At 42.6% G+C, this 20,465-nt stretch overlaps 1 protein-coding gene across 2 annotated transcripts in view; it reads right to left on the bottom strand.

Moving 5' to 3' along the window:
* The window catches only part of SCAPER (S-phase cyclin A associated protein in the ER), a 524,869-nt gene that overhangs the window by 18,491 nt on the left and 485,913 nt on the right, over window positions 1-20,465 (bottom strand). For both annotated transcript variants that reach the window (XM_082735980.1, XM_082735981.1), the window contains exons 28-29: window positions 17,362-17,599; window positions 12,226-12,375 (exon numbers count right to left, since the gene is read on the bottom strand). In XM_082735980.1, coding sequence (XP_082592106.1) covers window positions 12,226-12,375; window positions 17,362-17,599 — 388 coding nt within the window. The remainder of the gene's footprint in view (window positions 1-12,225; window positions 12,376-17,361; window positions 17,600-20,465) is intronic.

Genomic DNA, 20,465 nt, shown 5'->3' with positions numbered 1-20,465 from the left:
CATCCTGGGTGTCCAGAGTGCCTGGGCCACCAAAGGCACTTGTTAAATGTTTGCTGAAGGAAGGACAAGGAGGGACTGAATTGTCTGCACTGACAGTACTGCTCCGGGGCTATGGGTTCCACGAGACAAGATCTGGGTTGTATTCCTTTCTGCATCTCCCAGAGGCTGGGCATTTGGCAGAAGTGGATATGCGAGAGAAGGAATGAGGGATGAATGCTCACATGGACACTAAGCACACGGTCCTGGCATCGCCCCAAGAATAAGTCACTTCCAGCATTCTGTTCTGTATTAGAGCTTCTTTTTCCTTCTTTCATGTTGCCTATTCTGTGAGAAGAGTTACCTTTCAAATGAAGCATGTTCTAAATTCCCTTCAAACACATCTTGCAGCACAAGAAGGTTGGGCTAGATTATCTTAAACACTTGGCTAACCCTAAAAGTCATGGATTCTACATAGTCAGGGACTATGCTCAGAAGTGCTGTTCCATTTCAATTTATGTTTCAGAAAGAACCTTGTCTAAAGAGCACAGACCTTGGAAATAATACAGACTCATCATCATACATTTGAGGGACTACTTTATTTTGGATTTTCTGTTTATTTGCATTATCTGTGTTCCATCTACCACAGGATGGGGGGAGGAGGAGAGGGGGAAGGCTGGTCACAGAAAGCCTTAGATAGTTTGTCAGGAGGCTCGAGGTTGGTGACTTTGAGCAGGTCCTCCTCCTCTTTGGCAATGAGGGGAGCTGGGCTAAATGGTCTTTGAAGACCTGTAAACTTGCAGAAATATTAAAATCCTGTGCTATGAGGATTCACACATCGGACCTCCTTATGCTGCCTATACCTGTGCAGATATTACACTTAAATATGGTAAAAAAAAAAAAAAAAAAGCTTACTCTTTTTTCTTAAGCATGAATAAAAGAGTTATTATGCAAAATATGCTGCCCACAAATTCTCAACTAGTAGCTGTTCTGATTTCTAAAGCAGCTTCTTTAAAAAAAGAGAACTTATAATTACACATGGACACAGACACATCCATTACAGACATTACAGGACGTGTGTGAAGGAGGTGGACAGATGACGCTTTTAATAATGTCTTAAAAAAGACATTCCAAGGGGACTTCGGATCATTCCTGTGAGGAGAACTTGGGTCAAATCTTGGGTGGTGTGAGAACAGCAGGGCTAACAAATGGAGAGCGTAGGCTGATAGATTTTCTGGTCACATCCTAACAGCAGTCAGAGAGCACGGATGCATTCCATGGAGCATTTATGGGCTCACTAGCCCTAGTCTATGACAATTTTATTTAATCATAAAAATATAATAGTAGTCAAATCTTTTTGTAGTTTCAGTTTACTGCTTTCTTGAGTGAAATAAATGGTCTCTCAGATTTCTTTTGCTTTCATCTCGCTGCTCTAAGTACAGTAGGATAAGGTTCCAATTAAGACCCATTAAATGTTCACATTGATTCATGCGAGCCATTTTCCAGTTTCTTTTCCTAACACAATCTCAATGCACCTCTGAGTTATCTCTGTGGTGTGTTTTCAGTTTAGCAGTTGCCCGTACAAAAGAGAATTATTTGGGTGTGAGGTCTCCCTTCCTCTTACTTCTCCAGCCCAAAGTGCTGAGCAGAGACTCTCCTTCAGTGTCCTCCAGTCATGCATATGTTTATCACCTGTCAGGTATGTCCAGCTGAACAAGGCATGCCCCTTGGGGGAGGGGGTGGCTGGCAGCTGGCCAGAGCCAGACTGGCCCTCCCAACCCCCTTCGGCGGCTACACCAGAGCAGTGTACTGAATGCACTGGGCCCAGAGACATCTACAAGAGGATCCTCTGGTGCTTTTGCATCTTTCAGGTCCACAGAGGGACCTTGGAGGCAGGGGACGCATAGAGCTTTCTCTAGCTTCTCCCTAGGTGGGAACACATACTCAGACAGCAGAGATGGCCCATCTACGCTAATAGCAAGTGCATACTCCATAGCTTCTCCCACTACGAGCAGGGAATCTGGAGGCAGACAGTGACCATTTCAATAACATCACCATCAACATCATTCTGGTCCAGGAAATGTGCTCATCACCATTGTGCATGGTCTAATTTACTTTGCACAACAATGCCATGAAATATTCTTGGTGCCATCCCTATTTTATAGATGAGGAAGCGGGCTTGTGCAGGATGGTGGAGCTGGGACAAGAACTTATTAGGTCACCAGGCTCCAGAGTCCATGTTCCTCTTATCAAGCTAGAAAAACATACTACTGAGGCCTTAAAGCAGAGGCCAGAGCACATGCCGCTGCCACGACAGGGCCTCTCATACACCAGGTTCTCTCGTGGTGTGCGGCATCTGATGCCCCACTAAGGGGACACGTTCCCAAAGGACCTGCATGTGAAGAGATTGAAGAAAAATATTTAAAGTTGCCCTTAGGAAATGTTTTAAAAAAATGAATGAATGATGTGGTGGTTTGGGAGCCTTTGAGTATAGATTTTCCTGCAGTGTGATTTCTTAGAGTGGGACATACCCGTCAAAAAAGTCTTCTTTTTTTAAACCCAATCATAAGTCAGAGTAGATTTGCCATGACAATGCCACCAACTAAGTGAGTAAAGACTCCACAGGCATCCACTGCCATAGCTGAGAGTTAAATCTGAGACCGGAGTAATAAGGACGACAATTTACTCTTCACAACAATCCTAGGAGCTGGGGTTTGTCTCTATGCTATAGTTGCAGAAAGTGACACTCAGGATAGCTGGCCCACGTTTATCATCCAAGTGAAAGGAGAGTGGCTAGGATTTGATCCTAAATCCGCCCCCAAAGCTCTCTCTCACATATCACTGTTTTCTCAAGTACAGTATTTGCAAAATCTTCAAACACAGTAGCTTCCTTTGGATCTCAGAACACTGGTTCCAACAAAAATGAAACTACGGGGTTTCTTTTAGAATAGATTAGAAGACAAATAACCCATAATGCCGAGGAAATGGCTCTTAAATTTTTAGCTCTATATCAGGTCAGGAAGTGTGGTCAGTAAAACAGAAGTATTGTATGGTTCCAAACCTGGGACCATTTTAACCTTTTCTGCAGTATTATGCCCAAGGAAAGCTGTATTCTTGCAACACCCAATCATTCATTAAACGCATGCTTATTAGGTAACTGCTAAGTGCCAGGCACTGCTGTGGCACTAGGGTCAGACTCTGCTCTCAAGGTACCTCTATTCTAGTGGGATGGGGAGGGGATGGGAGTGGGAATGCGGAGACAGACAAAGGAAATATATGGCAGGAAGTGTATAAAGGAAAATAAAGTAAGGTAAAGGGGGAAACAGTAACCATGGGGCTTATCTACTGTTTTAGATACAGTGGTCACGGAAAGTCAGATAAGATAATAAGACATCTGAGAAAAAAAATCTGGAAGCCTCTCCAAACCATGCTGGTTTCTGAGGGAAAAGTATTCGAGGTAGAAAGCAGCAAGGACAACGGCTTAAGGTGTGTTTGTGGAACAGTGACAAGACCAGCTGTGGCTAGAGTGGAATATTTGTGAATGCTATCCTTAGAAATGAAAATGATTAAATTTATCTACTTATGTTGGTCTGGCCATGTATTCACACTTTGTCTCAGAATTATATATCCATCTTCTATCAGAGTAGGAAGGGCTCTTCTGACAGCAGGAAAGTGAAGCCCAGAGAAGAGCAGAGACGTGCCCAGGATGGCTTGGCTGAGCAGCCGTGAAAGGACTGGGCCGCCCTCACTGCTGCACTAGCATTTGATCCATGGCGATGGGCTTTCCGTGATAGAATTGATAGAATTTCCTATCTCAGTGGAGGGGTTTTCTTTGTGATGATACTTTAATTCTTAACCCACTGAGCCACCCAGGCGCCCGGTTATACTTTAATTCTTTATAATCTGTCTCGGTGATTTATGAAAAAGGTCCTCAGTGACTGAAGACCAAGGCAGGCAGAAAAATTAGATCTACCACCAGTCAGGAGTTAAACTCTGATCAGACGTTCCTTTTGATATCATTTTCTTATACATATTTGATGTCCCAATAGAGGATTTTCCAGGGAGCAAAGGATGACTGGGATTTGCGTGCGCAGCTGTCCTAACAGTATTCACCCTGCTCAGAGGGTCTGGGTTCAGGTACTTTGGGAAGAGGGTGCCGACAGTTTATTTCTTGGCTTCCCTTATGCGTCTTCTACAGCTCTGCCTCATCTTGGGATGGAACTTGGAAGGGAGTGATTAGCTTCGTGTCCCTTTGCAGTTTAATTACACAAGACACTAGCCTTCAGAATGACACTACTCACGTTCCTGGTCTCACAGCCATGCTGACGGGGCTTAGTGGGTTCCCAGCTTTTTATGGTCCCACTGAGATGAAGCTATGGCTAGCTTTCAACTTCAAAGCTTTAATGTTAGACTTCAGGATAATTATTTTCCTGGAATGTTCTGGATCTGAGTTCCTCAAAAACAAGAAACTGAGGAAACTGGTAAAGGAAAGACAGCTTATCCATAGGATCCTGCTTGTTTTTTTTTTTCCTAGATCACTATGTCAAAATTATGAATTTAGCCCATTGCTAAAGCAGGTGTATTATTTAGTGCTGTGAGATGGTGTTAACAGGCTAAGGGGGTAGCAACTGCTCCGTCCATGAGCATTCACTGTGGGTCAGGCCCTATTAGGCTGTCTCACCCAATTTGCACAAGCTGGGAAGTAGTGGTGACACCTCCATTTTCTGGATGAGAAAACTGAGGCTCAGCGGCCAGTAACTTGCCCAGAGTCATCCTGCTAGCATAAAGCAGAATAGAGGTTTCCAAGGCAGCTGACTTAAGCATCCATGCTCTTATCCTCTATGACATCTGACTTTAGGAACCACTGGAGATGAGTTCAAAACCTCAGGGCAGACTGATTCACAATATGAATCCATTCAGGTACCACCCTACCAACTGCCACTGGACCACACAAAGGAGGATCTGTGTGAATTACAAGTGTTACGAATCAGGAAGCAATCCCACACAAAGAGCGAAGAACATTCCTTTCTTAGTTACACAGTACAAGCATCCATGGCCAGGGTTGGTGCTGAGTGGTGCAAGGGTCCATCTGAAGCTCGGTGGGGGCTGCCATCAGCTCCAGCTGATCCCCTGGGGAGGCAGCCAGGCATTCCCTACAAGCTCTCAGGGGCTTTACATGGGGTGAACATGTGGTGTTCCAAACTACCGTTGTGTTGGAAAACCCATCCGAAGAGATGAGGGGAGTAAGAGGTGCCTTTTATTTAGCTTCTTTGAAATTGGTGACTTTCAATATAATCAACCCAAACTGGCAACTGGCAAATTTTGCCATTCTAATACTAACCAGGTCACTCACTAGAAGTGTTACATGTTTGGATGGGCAGAAGTTAATGTATAGTTAGGAAAGTTATTGTTCTTTTTTTGGAGGGAAAAAAATCCCACATTTTTCTTTGGTACTATAACAGAGTGTAACCTCAAAATGGTTATATTGTTAAAATTGTTAAGCTTTTCTTAGACATACAGTTCCATTTTATGTGAGGAACTGTCTTTGTCACACAAAGAAAGATACGGAAGGTTGAATGCCTGTGTGACAGCTAAAGAACGAGCTGCCAACACTGGGAGGACAGGAAGGCTTCAAATACTGGAGTTTCTGCCCTGAGCCCACCACACTGGACTTCATTCATGGACCTGCGTGGGGCCAGGGGAGTTTCCCAAATGGGTGTGACCTGCGACCATCCGCTTTGAGAAAGACAAAGACCTAAGAATGTTTGAAAAATTAGGCCCCTTCTGTAAGTTCTAAAAGCTGAAATGGGGCTCTGGAAAACTGCCACTCTGAAAATGTCACTCTGCTTCCCTCACCTGCAGATGCTGTACAACGAAGAAAGTGACCAGTTTTTGTTTGCAGGGAAATGTCCAAGGTGAGCACAATAGATACAGTTCAGGTATGTTTAATCAATCAATGTTTAGGTTTTCTTACTAAGTCATCAAATTACAGAAGACCTGGGATATGCATGTCACCCAGCTCAGGCAGAATCTGGTTTCAAAGGCTTCACTGTCCAACTTCCTCACCTGTTCTGATCTCCCCAGAAGTGCTGGAGCTTCTGGTACAGTGTAGGGATCTGCAAGGGCTTCCCTCTGGAGAAGCTGGGTGGGGGCAGGGGGCCACAGGAATCCCTCCTCTCACCTGCCACAAGAGACTCCGGCTCTGGGAGCTGGGATCTATGGGGTCTTTCCAAATGAAAAAGTCACTAACTAAAAGGAATATGCAAAGGTGCTTATTCCCAATACAGTAATATGCAGGCAGTCAAACAATCTGTCATTCGAGTTAATTTAATTATCAGACTGCATTTAATTATTCAATATAAAATGTAAATAAAGTGAAGGGCTGACAGCACTACTAATTATGTTCATTATAATAATTAAATGGGAAGGGATTTCAAAAGAGTCACGAAATTACCATAAAATACAAGGAAGTTTTTGATTATAAAAACAACAGTTTAATTAGATACTGCAGCCCGATAGGAAACAGATGATTGGTTTCATCAAGAATGGGGTATTATATTTTATTATTCAGGTTACTCTTCTGAAGTCATCTTTGGTATCAGGGGGGCTCAGTACTTCCAGTTAATAGACTAAATGGTGGCAAAAAAATAGTGCCAATCCTTTATGCAAAGCAGTTGCCTAATAAAACAGCCTTCGGCTGTTCAAAATCTCCTGTCTTATAAAGACACAAGCTGTTTCCCCAGGAGGAAATAAAGGACCCACTGCGGACATACAGGCCTGCAAATTAACATGACTTCTGACTAATGATATAGAAGCATTAAATGAATTGAGCATCATAATTTCTCCTCTGAAATTCCTCTGATTTAGAGAACGTGGCATCAGGTTAAATACATTCGCTTCCCAAGAACAGAAGAGAGGTGGAAAGGGCACTGACTGCACTGCCAGTGGTGGGGCGGGGGCGTCCCAGGTCCTGCTCGCAATTCCTTCCCTTCCTCCAAGCCTCAGCTACTCCACCTGCAATCTGAGGCAGCTGGACTGGAGATTCCAGAGCGCTTCCAGGCGAAGACTCCATGAATCTTGACCAGAGCTGGGAAGAGAGCTGAAAGCTCTATTTACCACATCCCCTCAGCAAACACTCAGCAAATTACTGGGTTTTGGGGAGATTAGGAAGGGAATTCAATAAAACAGGTTTTTAGAATGAAATAATCAATTAGCTTTTTTTTTTTTTTTTTAAAGATTTTATTTATTTATTTGACAGAGAGAGATCACAAGTAGGCAGAGAGGCAGGCGGAGAGAGAGAGGAGGAAGCAGGCTCTCCGCTGAGCAAAGAGCCTGATGCGGGACTCGATCCCAGGACCCTGAGATCATGACCTGAGCCGAAGGCAGCGGCTTAACCCACTGAGCCACCCAGGCACCCATCAATTAGCTTTTTAATTGCAGAAAACTCCCTGATTCTACTGGGATAGGAGCAGTTATCATCTTAGTAAGCCTGAGGCTCTTTCCCCCAATGCAGCCTGATGGCAACGAGCGCACGGAGCGTGGCTGAGAGCCGGTGAGCACAAGCCTCTGATGCAGCTAGAACTGTGGCCAGAGATGGCTCCACAGAGCAAGGCCCAGACATCTCACCTGTAAGTCCCAGCTCATCAGTGTCTGTCAGTGGAGCTCCTCTACTAATTGGGGGCCAGGGGGCTCCAGGGTATTTTCAGCTTTTAAGGATGAGCTGTCATGGAGGCCACTAAATAAGCCATCTGGTGCTGACAGAATCTGGAGCAGAGCAAGGAGTGTCTGAAAAACCACAAAATGGCTTGGAGTTCCCATGAGATCAGAAGGCTGCTCTGTCTGTGGTTCTAATCTCAGCTTTTAAAATATCACAGGCTCATGGAACTCATAAGGGAGGTCATCTAGAACAATCCACTTCTTTAAACAAAGTTTTTTTATTGTGGTAAAATATATATAACATAAAACTTACCATTTTAACCACCTTTAAGACTGCAATTCAGTGGCATGAAGTATATTCACAACATCATGCAACCATCAGCACCATCATCAACCATCAACCATCAACATTTCTAGAACCAGTATACCTCCCTGTATTGTCAAAAATGCTCAAATCTCAAGAGGGAATATGATTAATTTAAGATCACACAAGGGGCATCTGGATGGCTCAGTCAGTTAAGCATCTGCCTTTGGCTCAGGTCATGATTCCAGGGTCCTGGGATTGAGCCCCTCATCGGGCTCCCTGCTCAGTAGGGAGTCTGCTTCTCCTTCTCCCACTTCCCCTGCTTGTATTCTCTCTCTCTCTGTCAAATAAATAAACAAAATCTTAAAAAAAAAAAAAAACAAACCAAAAATGATCACACAGCTTGTGGCAGAGAGGTAGGTTAGAACCCAGGCCTTCTATTTGCTAGACTGCAGTCGATTTTATGCCCATAAAATGCACTCATTTATAACTTGCCAGGATTTTTACAAGTTTCCTGAACAAAACACACAGGTATGTCCCAGCAGCTTTCCAATCGGTCTTCAGAGTTGTGGAAAAACAGCTTCTCAGTGTACTGTCTTGGTAAGTGGGCATTATTTTCTGTACCCCAACCCCTGCCCAGGATACACATTAGAGATCCCCAGTAGATGGGGTCTGTGATACGTGGGATTTTCTTAAGCAACATGAAATGAAAAGTACACTGAGTCGAGTGCAAGTTACTCTGTAAGACCTGGGTTCTAGTCCTGGTCTTCTAGTGATTCTTCATGTCATGTCCGGGACTTGCTTCACCTCTTCAGACCCTGGTTCCTCACTTGTTTGAGAGGCAGAAATATACCCTGTAGAGCCTCACTGAAGAGCTAATGAGGTCCAAAAGACAACAGATGGGAAGAACAGTACCGAGAATTCTACAAATATCAGGGGTTATGCTTAGAAACAGCACCTCCTTAATGTACAGTGTCTCAGTGTTTGACAATTACTATAATTTCTATCAATTTCTGATTTCTCTACTTTTTATCATAGTCTTTCTTCTTGTCATTTCATCAACTGCCTGAGGCTGCAGTGACTTCTCTGATCTTGTTTCTAGTCAGAAGTGATGTCCAGTTTAGTGTTGTCTTTCTGGGAGTCAGGCGTCAAAATGGGGATCTGGCTTTTTTCCCTTTTCTAATTTCTTCTTCATAATGAGCTCACCTCTCGACAGTTGTCTCCACATCCCTGTTGCATCTTCTTCCTCAGCTGATGAGCCACAGAGCACCTGTCTCCTGCCTGTGCCGCCTGGTACTCTCTCTGCCTGCTTCCTCGTGTCCCAGTGTGCCCAGTCTCTGCTCTGTCCCCTGGTCCCAGTCACTGCTGCCATGCCATCTCCAAATGCCAGTTCCCTCGACCTCATTTCCTGCTCATTCTGGTGAGCCCACAGAAACTTAGGAGGTATGCTTGATCTACAGAAAAGGATCAGTCTGTAATCTAGCAGCAGCAGCAAAACTCTTTTAACTCCCACACAACTCTGAGTTCAGTAAATTCATCACAAAAGAGTTGGCTTCGACAAAAAGTTTCAAACCATCCCCAAATGTGGGAGTGCTGAAGGAGCTGAACTCTTGCTGAGAAACTGTAACTGAACTCTTGCTGAGAAACTGTAACACAGCAAAATCCTCACCTCTTCACAAGCGCAGTAGATAGCATTGCCATATATGTTGAACAACTTAAGTTTAAAACAGGAAATCGTTTGGTAAACCACGGTCTGTCTATACAACATAAAGCATGCAGCCAATAAAAATGATACAACAGTGTGCGTCAGCTATATGTCAATAAAAAAAAATACCCACAAAGTATGATTTTGATATACAAATGCCGCCTGACTTATGATGATTCAACTTTTGATTTTTCAACTCTATGAAAGCATACACATTCCGTAGAAACTGTACTTTGAATTTTGATCTTTCCCCAGGCTAGTGATAGGACACTTTCTGGAGATGTGCAGTGTTGGCAGCTCCCAGCCAGCAGCCCCCCTCCTCGGCCTCGTCATCCACGTGATCATGACGGCAAACAACTGACAGACTGAACAACCATTCTGTACTCAGACGTGCTTCTGTTTTTCACTTTCACTACAGTATTCAATGAACTAGATGAGATATTCGACACATTACTATAAAATAGGCTTTGTGGGAGATGATTTTACCCAACTGTTAGTGTTCTGAGCATGCTGAAGCTAGGTGAGGTGTATGAAGTGTACTTTCCACTTAAGGTATTTTCAACGTATGATGGGTTTATTGGGACATAACCCCAGTGCAAGGAAAGGAAGACCTATAATGTCACATGTATAAACCAGGACACAAGGGTTTGCACAGTATGATCTCGGCTAAGTAAAATATTCATACAGGGGTGGTGGTTTGTGAAACAGGTGAAGGTGGTCAGAAGGCACAGACTTCCAGTTATAGGATAGATAAGTTCTGGGGATTGTAATGTATAACATGGGGACTAGTACTGTATCATACATCTGAAAGTTGCTAAGATAGGAGATATTAAAAGTTCCCGCCACAAGAAAAAAGTCTGTAACTCTGTGAAGTAATGGATGTTAACTAAACTTACTAGGGTAGTAATTTTGTATGATATGCATATATTAAATTACCAGTTTGCACACTAAAATGAATACAGTGTTATATGTCATCTATATGTCAATAAAACTGGAAAAAATATTCATAGAAAAAGGACTGCAAGGGAACTTGCCAAAATGGTAACAGTGGCTATCTCCGATGGTGAGGTCAGGAATAACAGCGATCCCGCCTTCTCTATGCTTGCCTGTCTTTTTCATGGTGAGTAAGGAACACGTTTGTAATGAGAAAAATAAAAACAAACTTCTAAAGGAAAATAAAATACAATTTAGTAGGCTGAATGAATGAATACATGTGAAGAAAAGAAAATCACACAGATTTCCCTCAGCTTTCCTTCCCTGAGCAGCTTGTAAGAGACTCATGAACCTGCTGGGCACTGCCAGAATGCTCCTGGGGTGGGTGGGGGGTGGTGGTGAGAAAGAGCTGTGTCTGAAAACAGGGATTTTCTATGTACGACACTTGTTCCGGTGAGGGTCCACATTTTCTATATTTTAATCATGAAAATCTTTCTAGAATGAACTGTATGTTCCTCACTCCTAAAAAGAAATGCAGGGAACATACATTTTGCTTCCATGCTCATTCAGAGTTAGCTCTGAGGAGATAAAGAATCTTCTTGGAAATAAAGTACAGGGTTCAGGGTGCCTTTGAACCCAGATGACTGCAATTTCCGAGTTTTGGACCCTGCCTTATTTTTTCTTTTGCTCTTTCTCCTTATTAGGTAGACAGTTTCAGCTCATAGTCTGCAGCTTCTTACCTTGTAATCGGCTCTATCAGTGTGACCAGCGCCTGTCCTTCTCCTGCCCTAGTCTAGTTTGCTGTAGGCTAAAAAGACCCAATGAGCATGCTTGTTAGAGATCTGCCTAAGATAAAACTTATTAAGTTTGGAGTGAGAGTTAAGAGTTGTCCAGAGGCTTTTTTCTCAGCTATAATCCATACTGTTAAGGTTGCAGTAGGCTTTAGATAAATGATGCTGTCAGGAACTACTATTTGATACGTTAGTTATGCCATTACTCTGGTTTTAAAAATAAAGAGAAATAAAGTGCTCATCATCATCATCATCATTATTATTATTTTTACAAAATCAGTAACATAGTCTTTCCAACTTCTTAAAGCAGCAGAACCCTATTTACTAATGAACCCTTGCCTGAAAACTATATTATCCCAACAGTTAAAAGCAAAACTACTCTGGGTGACTCAAGGGAGAGAAGCCCAAGTCCTGTTTTCTCAGACCCCCCTCCAACACCACCTAGTAGCCTCTTAGCACCTAGGCAAAAGCCAAGCACCAAAAGCGGCTTCAGAAAGCCCCTGACTCTAATGCTATCTGCAAAGTGATCCAGGCGGAAAGGTGCGACCGACCTCCTCAAAACAAAACAAAGACATGGATAGAACATCAGAACCTGTGTGGTAAGGGTTTGATGCTTCTGTGGAGTGAAGGTTGTATTAAAAATATTTTATTTTTACAGCTCTAAGAGGAGGCCTTGGTGCTAATCTAGTGCTGACCACATCTCTTTGGATAGAATAAGTCAGAGACCTGTCCCTGGACCCTGGGTGAAGGGCCTCACACAGGACAGATGGGTTCCAGCAGGCCAGCCTGCCTTTTCTCACTCCAATACCTCACACTCTCAGTGTTGGGGGGCAGTCTAAGAAGTGTCCAGGGCCTCTTACCTGGTTATCTGGGTGGTTGACAGTGAAGTAGCCCACACAGACGATGACCTCATGAAGGAGGCTTTCACAAGAGACTTGGCTGCAGTGGCCCAGCAGGGAGCTGGCGATGTGCCGGAAAGCCAGGGACAAGCCCTCTGCCCCTACAATAGACTGACAAAGACAAGAAGCGGTTAGAACTCCTCAGCTCGGGGAGAGGCAGGGCTGCAAATCACAGAGCAAGACTGGACCCTGTGCACTTTCTGCTATGGTGCTGGAAAAGCATAGGAAATTTCTAGAGCACTGTGTTTTAGAGTTCAGTTCAGGGATTCCCGCTCTAATAAATGACCACATTCAAATAAATTGAATGTTTAACCTGAGAAGAGACATGGAGAAATACGCTTTACTATGTGGATCAAGATTCTATCCGCCTAAACCATGGTTATTTATTCCATCTGCAGTATGGAATTTTTTTCTCATGGTACAAATACTCTCACTGTAGAAAATCTGGAAAAATACAAAATACCAAAATTCTCCTGCGAATCTATCATTTAGCTAACTTCTAACACTTTTTTTTTTTTTTTTAATCTGAAGGAGAAAACACTTTCTTGAACACAGGGATAAAAACACAACTCCAAATATTTACTGATGTTCCAATAGGGAAGCGATACGAATAATGACTGCTTATTATTCAAATAAAAGGCTCTAGAAACCCAGCGTTCCCAAAAGAATGTAAAAAAACCAACAACCCACTTCCCCCCAATAAAAACAAACCATGGAGCCCCCTCAACTGTAAGGCTTCTGGGATCCTTTCTCCAGACAGGCAGAGGGCTGTTGTTGGTGGGCAACGCGGGAGGAGAGCCTGACTTTGTCTGTGCAGCCTGAAGCTTCTATTTAATAAACATGTCAAACAGACAGAGCGACAGGAGGGCAAAGGGGAGAGGCAAAGCCCACAGAATACACTCGCAGCCGACACTGGAATGAAGCACCACTGCTGGCCTGTGGGAAAAGGCCGTGTTTTAAACTCATCTCTTGATTTGAGGTCTTGCTGGGCTTGAACCAGGTCAGATACGTTGCAGTTTGGAAGTTGCAATGAATTCACTTTGCCTAACGGTGGTGAAACACAGTCCTGTTAGTGAGTATTGCTGAAATAAAATGACCACTGTCTCAGTTTCATTGCCCTGAGACAAAATGTTTTTCAAGCCCCAAAGAGGCTTCACGAGAGCTTTGTTCCTTTAAATCAAGTAATGACACCTTCTCAGCTCAGCCCTTATTTAATTAGTTGTGTCCAGCATGCTGTGACCCAGTACCCTCTGTTTAACCTTCACTGATAAGAGCAGGTCAAGGGGCATGTAAGTTTGAATATAAAAATTAAACCAATTTTTCAAGGAAACTATATTTCCTTTTTAGCCAGAATTAATTGCCAAGTCAGTACATTGATTTGTTTCTTGAGACCACCTTCGATTGTAAAATCTGTCAAAGTGTATGCAATATACAATATCCAGGATCTCAAGGCCATCTGTGCCTATGAATTCACAGTGAAATCAGACTCTTTGCTGAAGGGGGAAAATATTTTGACAGCCTTATTAGTATACAATGAAATGGAACAAGCTAAGAAAATATTTGAATGGATAACCTTATGCTGCGACTACATGATGGGTTCTCACATGAAACGAGCACATGGGCTTATGGCTTGGCAGAAGTGTGGAGGGGCACTGGGAATGCTGCACTCAAAAGTCAACTTTCTGAACCAATGTCTGCAAAGGCAATTTGGGCAAATTCTTCCTCCACATTCCTTGAGAGCCTACTATGTGCTAGCTAGCACGGTGCTTCTACCTAATCTCATTTAGCCCTCATACTTGTGAGGTAGGTGTTTTCTGTTTATTATACAGATGAGAAACTGAGTTCAAACGATTTGTCTAGGGTCATAAAACTTGGTAGTGTAATGGCCCAAAGTCACATCAGTGACTCCAGATCCAAAGGTTGATAAGGATGCCCATTACAGCTCCGTATTCTTGTGATGCCCTGGGCCTCAAATGGTCAACACATCTCACACCATCTAATTCAACTCTTTGGCAGGTCAGACAATTTATCTCATTTCGATTGTTGTCCTCTCAGGCAATTCATAAATTGTCTCCCATATTTTCCTGAGGTCAGACCTATGTGTACCTAAAATCTCTTTTCCTGTCTTTTATAAATGTAGTTCCTAAGATCTCACTTGTGACAAGTAAGTTGTCTTGATGAACTAGAACCTGAATTTCTCTGACCATATTTATCACAATAGCACTTTTCTCCCACACTTGCCCATTGCTTTGTGATGCATACACTGTTATTTTATACTGTATTTACCTGAGTGTTACATGCTTGATCAGATGTCCATCTACATCAGTGATATCTGGTGGATGTTTTACTTTAGCTTGCCAAACAGAGTGCAGTGGTCCCAAAAAATGCCTATAAATCCTTGACAGTCCTCCCCCTGAGAGGTGGGGCTTATGCCTTCTCCTATTGAATCTGGAGGGCTTATGACCGATTGAACAGAGAGTATGGTTGATAGGTAGCTATACAACTTGTAAGGCTAGGCCATAAAAGGCCATGCAGTTTCTGTTTCTTTTGGAACATTTGTTTTCTGGAAGCTTCCTTTCAGGACACTCACTCAGCACCCAGACACCATGATATTTTAAGCCCAAGTCACACAGAAAAGCCGTGTAGAGTCTTTAGCAACAGTCCTTGGTGAACCCAGTCTTTAAGTCATCCCAGACATCAAAAAGAAGAGTGAAGGAGCCTCTGGATAATTTTAGCTCCCAGCTCTCTGTGTCAACCTGTCCCTCCATTCCCCTACTTGTCGTCTGAGGGTCTCAGCCGAAGCTTTACATCATGGAGCAGTGACAAGTCACCCCTATCTGAATTCTGCCCATAGAAACTATGATCATAATAAAGTGGTTATTGCCTATTAAGGTTTGTTCTTTTAAATGTATAAAAGTAATAAGGTAATCATTGGTAGATGTATTAGAGGCCCTGATGCTAGAAATTCTGGGCATTTGGGGGCCCACATGTGCTGATGAGGAGTAAGAAAAAATGAGCTGGATCTTGAATTTCGAAAGGATGACAGCCAAGAGGAAGGTTCATGTAGGCTTTCCTGGCCCATGCACTAGTCAAGAGGAAAAGGGTACGTGGGAATAATGTCTGGGGAGAGAATGAGAAATAATTATGGCCAAACTGACTAAGATAAGATAAAACAGGAGTTAGAACAGAGATTTTAAAAAAAAAGAAGAAGAAGAAGAGAAGAAAATAGAAAATAAAGTTAAGAGAACTTTGGAACTCCATGAAGGGCAGAGAAAAAGACATAAATGTACCAGAGAACTGTCAGGAACCAGCCAGGAAAGGGCATTCCACTTGGGAAACAGGGCATTTGAGTCTAAGAATGGGTTGAACACTCTTGAGTCACCCTGGCATTTTCCCTGCTGTTTCGGACAAAAGCAGCTCAAGTAGGGAATACATTTCAGGCTAGACATGGTGAGGAGGTAGAGAGAAGTCTTGGTTTTTATGTTCATTTGCCACGAAGGGCTCCAAAAATAAGCTTCTGATTTTTCTAATATTATTTGTCATTGCACTTAAGGGCCACTAGGGGAGCAGGGCGGGTTGGGGTTCAGTGGTGTTCCTTTTGAGTGAGACTGAACAGGTTGCAAGCTCACAGGAATGGTGTGGGGGTGCATGGATCTGGGCTCCCTGACACTCAAGAGTGACTGATGGAACAGCTGACTTAACACAGGTGCTTTTGCTTATCACGTGGAGCACCCTGCAGCAGTTCGAATCCTGGTCAGAAGACCTCTGCCACTAGAAGCTAAGAGACAGTTTTCAGATATTTTGTTTTCATGATCCCTGGTGACAAAGAAAATCACTTTACTTGGACTAGCTGATGGGTGACTGCTAGTCTCCGTGTTCTCAGGACAAAAATTTAGTATCTCCTGATTTCCAAGCTGTTTTGACACTGAACAAATGGGTTTGGTTCTTCACAAAACCCAGATGTTATGTTCAACCCAGAGGCATGAACCACTGGCATTTTCTGGAGCAGACAACGTGAGGTGTGCCTATAAACTCCCAGAACTTTATATAGATTAAGTAGTTATTACCTCAGACCAGTTCAAGCCCTTTGGAAACTGAAATGCATTAACCCTAAAGAGATTTCTGTTCTTGGGATGGATAAACTAACTCTTCAAAGTGGAAAGATATCGACTCCAATGATACAACAACTTCCTGTTGTGAATGGAATGACAGGAAGACAAGAATTCCACATTTGTCACTGGCTACAAAACAAATGTTTCTTCTAATTGGGAACGGCCAAAGTCCACCATTTTCATACGTTTGTATCTCTATAACCTTTTTCCCTCTGAGCAAAGCAATTCATCTAAATTATGGGTTCATCATCTGCCAAGTTTGTTCCTTTTTTAATGAAATCGCTTGACAGTTAATAAACCGAAAGAGAAGTCTACTCCTTGGGGCTTGCTCTGTTCCAAAGGTTCAGTGTTTTTGAAAATTAAATTTCCTACATGAAAAAAAATCTATTTCTCAGCTGACAGTCTGGTGTTACAGCATAAAGCAATTTTTCTTTCTTCAGCTATAAAAACTGAATTTATAGGGGTGTGCACATATAACTACACATGCACTTTATACTGGACACAAGTCAGTTAAATCATCCACAGAAAGTCCTATCAATCAAAACAATTTTGGTTCTGTTTATGTAAGAAACCATGACTTTCCTTAATATTTAAAAGTTGATGGGATAATAATGCCTTTCCATAAAGAAATCAAGACAAGATTTGTTAGGAGCAGAGTGGCACAGATTTTGGGGTCAGAAAACCACAGGTACCAGTCCTGGCAAAGCCACATGTAACCTTGGGCAAATTATTTAACTGTCAGCATTTTCCTCTGTAGAATGGGTATAATATTTTGCAGGACCATCATGAGAATAAATGAGAACACATATGTAGAGCACCTAACATGGTTCGCAGAAGACAGTAGCTTCATAAATAGTATGAATTGTGATTTCCTTTACTGTGGTTTATTCGTTCTGTCCCAAAGGCAGAAGAACCTCACACCATTACCTACAATAAAATCTGAGTTCTTGGTTGGTTAACATCAACACTGACCAATGCTTGGTACCTGGAAAGCAGGCAGATCAAGAGCTGCAAAACTGTTGAAGAACTGTAAACTCTGAATGGCCACTTGTACTGTATTCTGAGCGTAACTCTCCTTGGGGCTGGCAGTACTAGGGTCCGAGATGGTGCCGTGGAAGAGGACACAGTAGAGCGTGTGCAGAACTCCGGCCAGGTCTGTAGCCTGAAGTGCAGCGGTCAGTCCCGTGGGATCCTGGCGATTATCGTCAAATATGCTGTATGACCTGACAAAGAAACATTCAACTCTTTAGAAGAAATCTATCTAAGGATGTGAGCATTTTTATAGGTCAAATGGAATAAGACAAGCAGAACGTTAAAAGCAAACCATCTGAGTCATGGAGTAAGGTAACCAGAAACCTCAGGGAATAGACACAGCCTGCAGCTTTTCCCTGCCCAGGAGGATGGGCGGCTAGCCCCGTTCTCCTTGGGGAGAACCCCCCTGTGCTTTGTAACCTAGGTGGGCTTGCTTTGTTTTAGCTTCTAGGTCTGGGCAAACTGGACAGAGTCCAGGAGAGCTACTGGAACTCCGAAATAGCATAGTCTCCTTTCTGGATACACAATCTTCTCAGGGGAGGCAGCTACCAGAAAGTGTGAGGCCTCAAAAACTCAGTAGCATGTTGGTATCCTGTGGTAGGGAGACACTTCACCTGCTTTTAAAAGCAGAGTTCCATCATGGAGGAATACTGGCAGGACGGGCTGTAGGGGCTGAACTCCCAAGAACAAGCAAGTGCTGGATTAGCCTTACACAAATCAGCATGAAGCCAGCTTAGTAGCTGTGGCAGGCAGGGCTATGGGTGAACAAGAAGCAAAGGCTGTGGCAAGTGAGTTCCTCAAGTCAATAGGAGAGCCAGCAAGGGTTTACTAAATCCATCTCACTCCTGAACTTGGGTCTACACAAAGCAGCTAGTGATCAAGAGCCTGTGGTTTTAGTAAATGTGGTGGCCAAGCATTTGTCCACACTTTTTCCCCCTAGACACTGCACCCAGATTTCTCTCTGAGGAATGAGCCCCCCACTCTCTTATAATCTATGTGCTCCAGGGGGCCTCCTTCCGCTTCACTCTGAATCCAGGGCCCAAGGTACTAAAAGGCACACTTCATTTCTCTGGCAGTCCAGTATGGCTCAGGGATGGCACAGATTTTGGGGTCAGAAAACCACAGTTAGAGCTCAAGGAAGCAATGGAGATGCCTTTGCTGAGATGCTTGGAAAGAAGCCCTTATTTTTTCTCCCCTGGGCTTGAATCTGAGAAGATGTAAGGTTTGCAGCTGCTACAGCCGCATATTCTACACAGATCCTCAGGTCTCTCCGTGCCTTTCCACATGGGCCGGTCTTCCCTTTCATGGACATACGTTTCTTCCCCCACTCAGGAAGAGAAGTTACAAGTCCCTGTTCAGCGTCTTCCTTTATGTCAGATACTCTTCCCTATTTGTAACATGGATACAGGTCCCCCACTGTGCCCACCCTCTAAGGTTGTTTTGTTGTTGTTCCTTTCAGATGGAATCTGGAATGTGTGAGGGGCATTAAAGATCTATGCTAATCTCATTAACTTGCCCAGAAACACTCTGGGAGATGGTACTGATAAAAATTCCGAAGTGCTGGCTGGCAAGTTTCTGGTCTCTTGTCTAGTTTTCTAATTCGCTACTAGTTTCATCAAAGTAGAGTTTTATTCATAACCATGGGAAACATTTATTTCTTGAATGTGGACTATTTCTAATACTAAGTGAGATGACATTATATATTATGATATATACATTATATATATGTATACATATATATAATGTATATGTATATATATACATATATATAATATATGAGGGGTACCTCATTCTCTTTTCAAGAAAGTAGCTCTCTCAGGAAGCATTGTCATCTCATTGTCATATAACAGGATCTACTAAGTACATTCACATCATTTACCTCATCGGTTTTTCACAGGTGGTAGGGAAGGTATTGTATTGCTCCCCTTCACTGTACCCACGAAGATTAGTTGAGACACTCTAGATCATACACACTTATCGGTGGCAAAGGCAAATCTGAGGACCAAAACATCCAGGATAACCAGGAGGTGAATTTTCTTTCCATCCCTTTTCTTAAGTCAAATCTTGGGGTTAACTGAAAGCCATTAAAGTATAGGGAGACTATAATGTAATCTTGTATCATCATGGAGAGATACGTTTTGCTTTATGGGACAGTATATGAACACAAAGTCAAGAAATGATATTTATTTGCTTACAGGAACATCTGAACCTTTCCACAAACTCTGTTAGCTAATGTCAGTCGGCCCGCCCCTCTTTCCTTTCTTCCATTATACCCTAAGAGCTTGGGGTCAGATCCTGACTAGAGACATGAGTAGAGATTAATGTGTCTGACTTTATTATATAGGCTCCCAAAAGGGATCTGTGTTTGCTTAACACTGACTGCCTTTTAGAACCAAAGGCAAGTCAGAAGGCATTTTTACCTAGTTTCCACTAGGCTTTTGGAAATTTGGGCATGAGTAACATCAGTATTGGTGACAACAGGGTTTTTGCTCTGTGATTCAGAATGCTGACCTTACCCTTATCGCCTGTGTTTTTTAAAAACTGATTATTAGCATATACAAATACAGGTACTCAGAAATATAACTTTATCATTTTAAAGCAATTTGTCATACTTAATCTTGCCAAACATTTAAATGACATAAATTCACTGCTATTACTTCTTCAAAAGAATATATAAAATTTTTTAAAAAGTGAAGGTCATCAGATTACTTATTCTTCCTCTCTCCATTCCATCCTATTATTTGGGAAAACATTAATCACAAACTATAAACAACACAACCCGGGATTTTTGCAATATTCTCCTGTTGAAATAAAAATGTTGACTCAGAAAAATGAATTAAATGATCACTCAATAACTTATATGTGGAAATGAAAAATCAGATCTGAAACTTTATGTACTACATTCTGAGATCTTAATTTTACTGAATTTTAAAGTGTTTTTGTTTATTTTCTAGAACTAGAGATCTTGGTGGTATATTAAGTTCTGTTCATTAAAAGCCAGATTCAATTAGGAAAAACTATAACTGGACCATCAATATTCCTGCACAGCATATGAAA

Source organism: Mustela nivalis (genome assembly GCF_964662115.1).
Source record: "Mustela nivalis genome assembly, chromosome: 6".
Lineage (NCBI taxonomy): Eukaryota > Metazoa > Chordata > Mammalia > Carnivora > Mustelidae > Mustela > Mustela nivalis.
The sequence above is the reverse complement of the archived record's forward strand: the minus strand, read 5'-3'. Positions and strand labels throughout refer to the sequence as shown.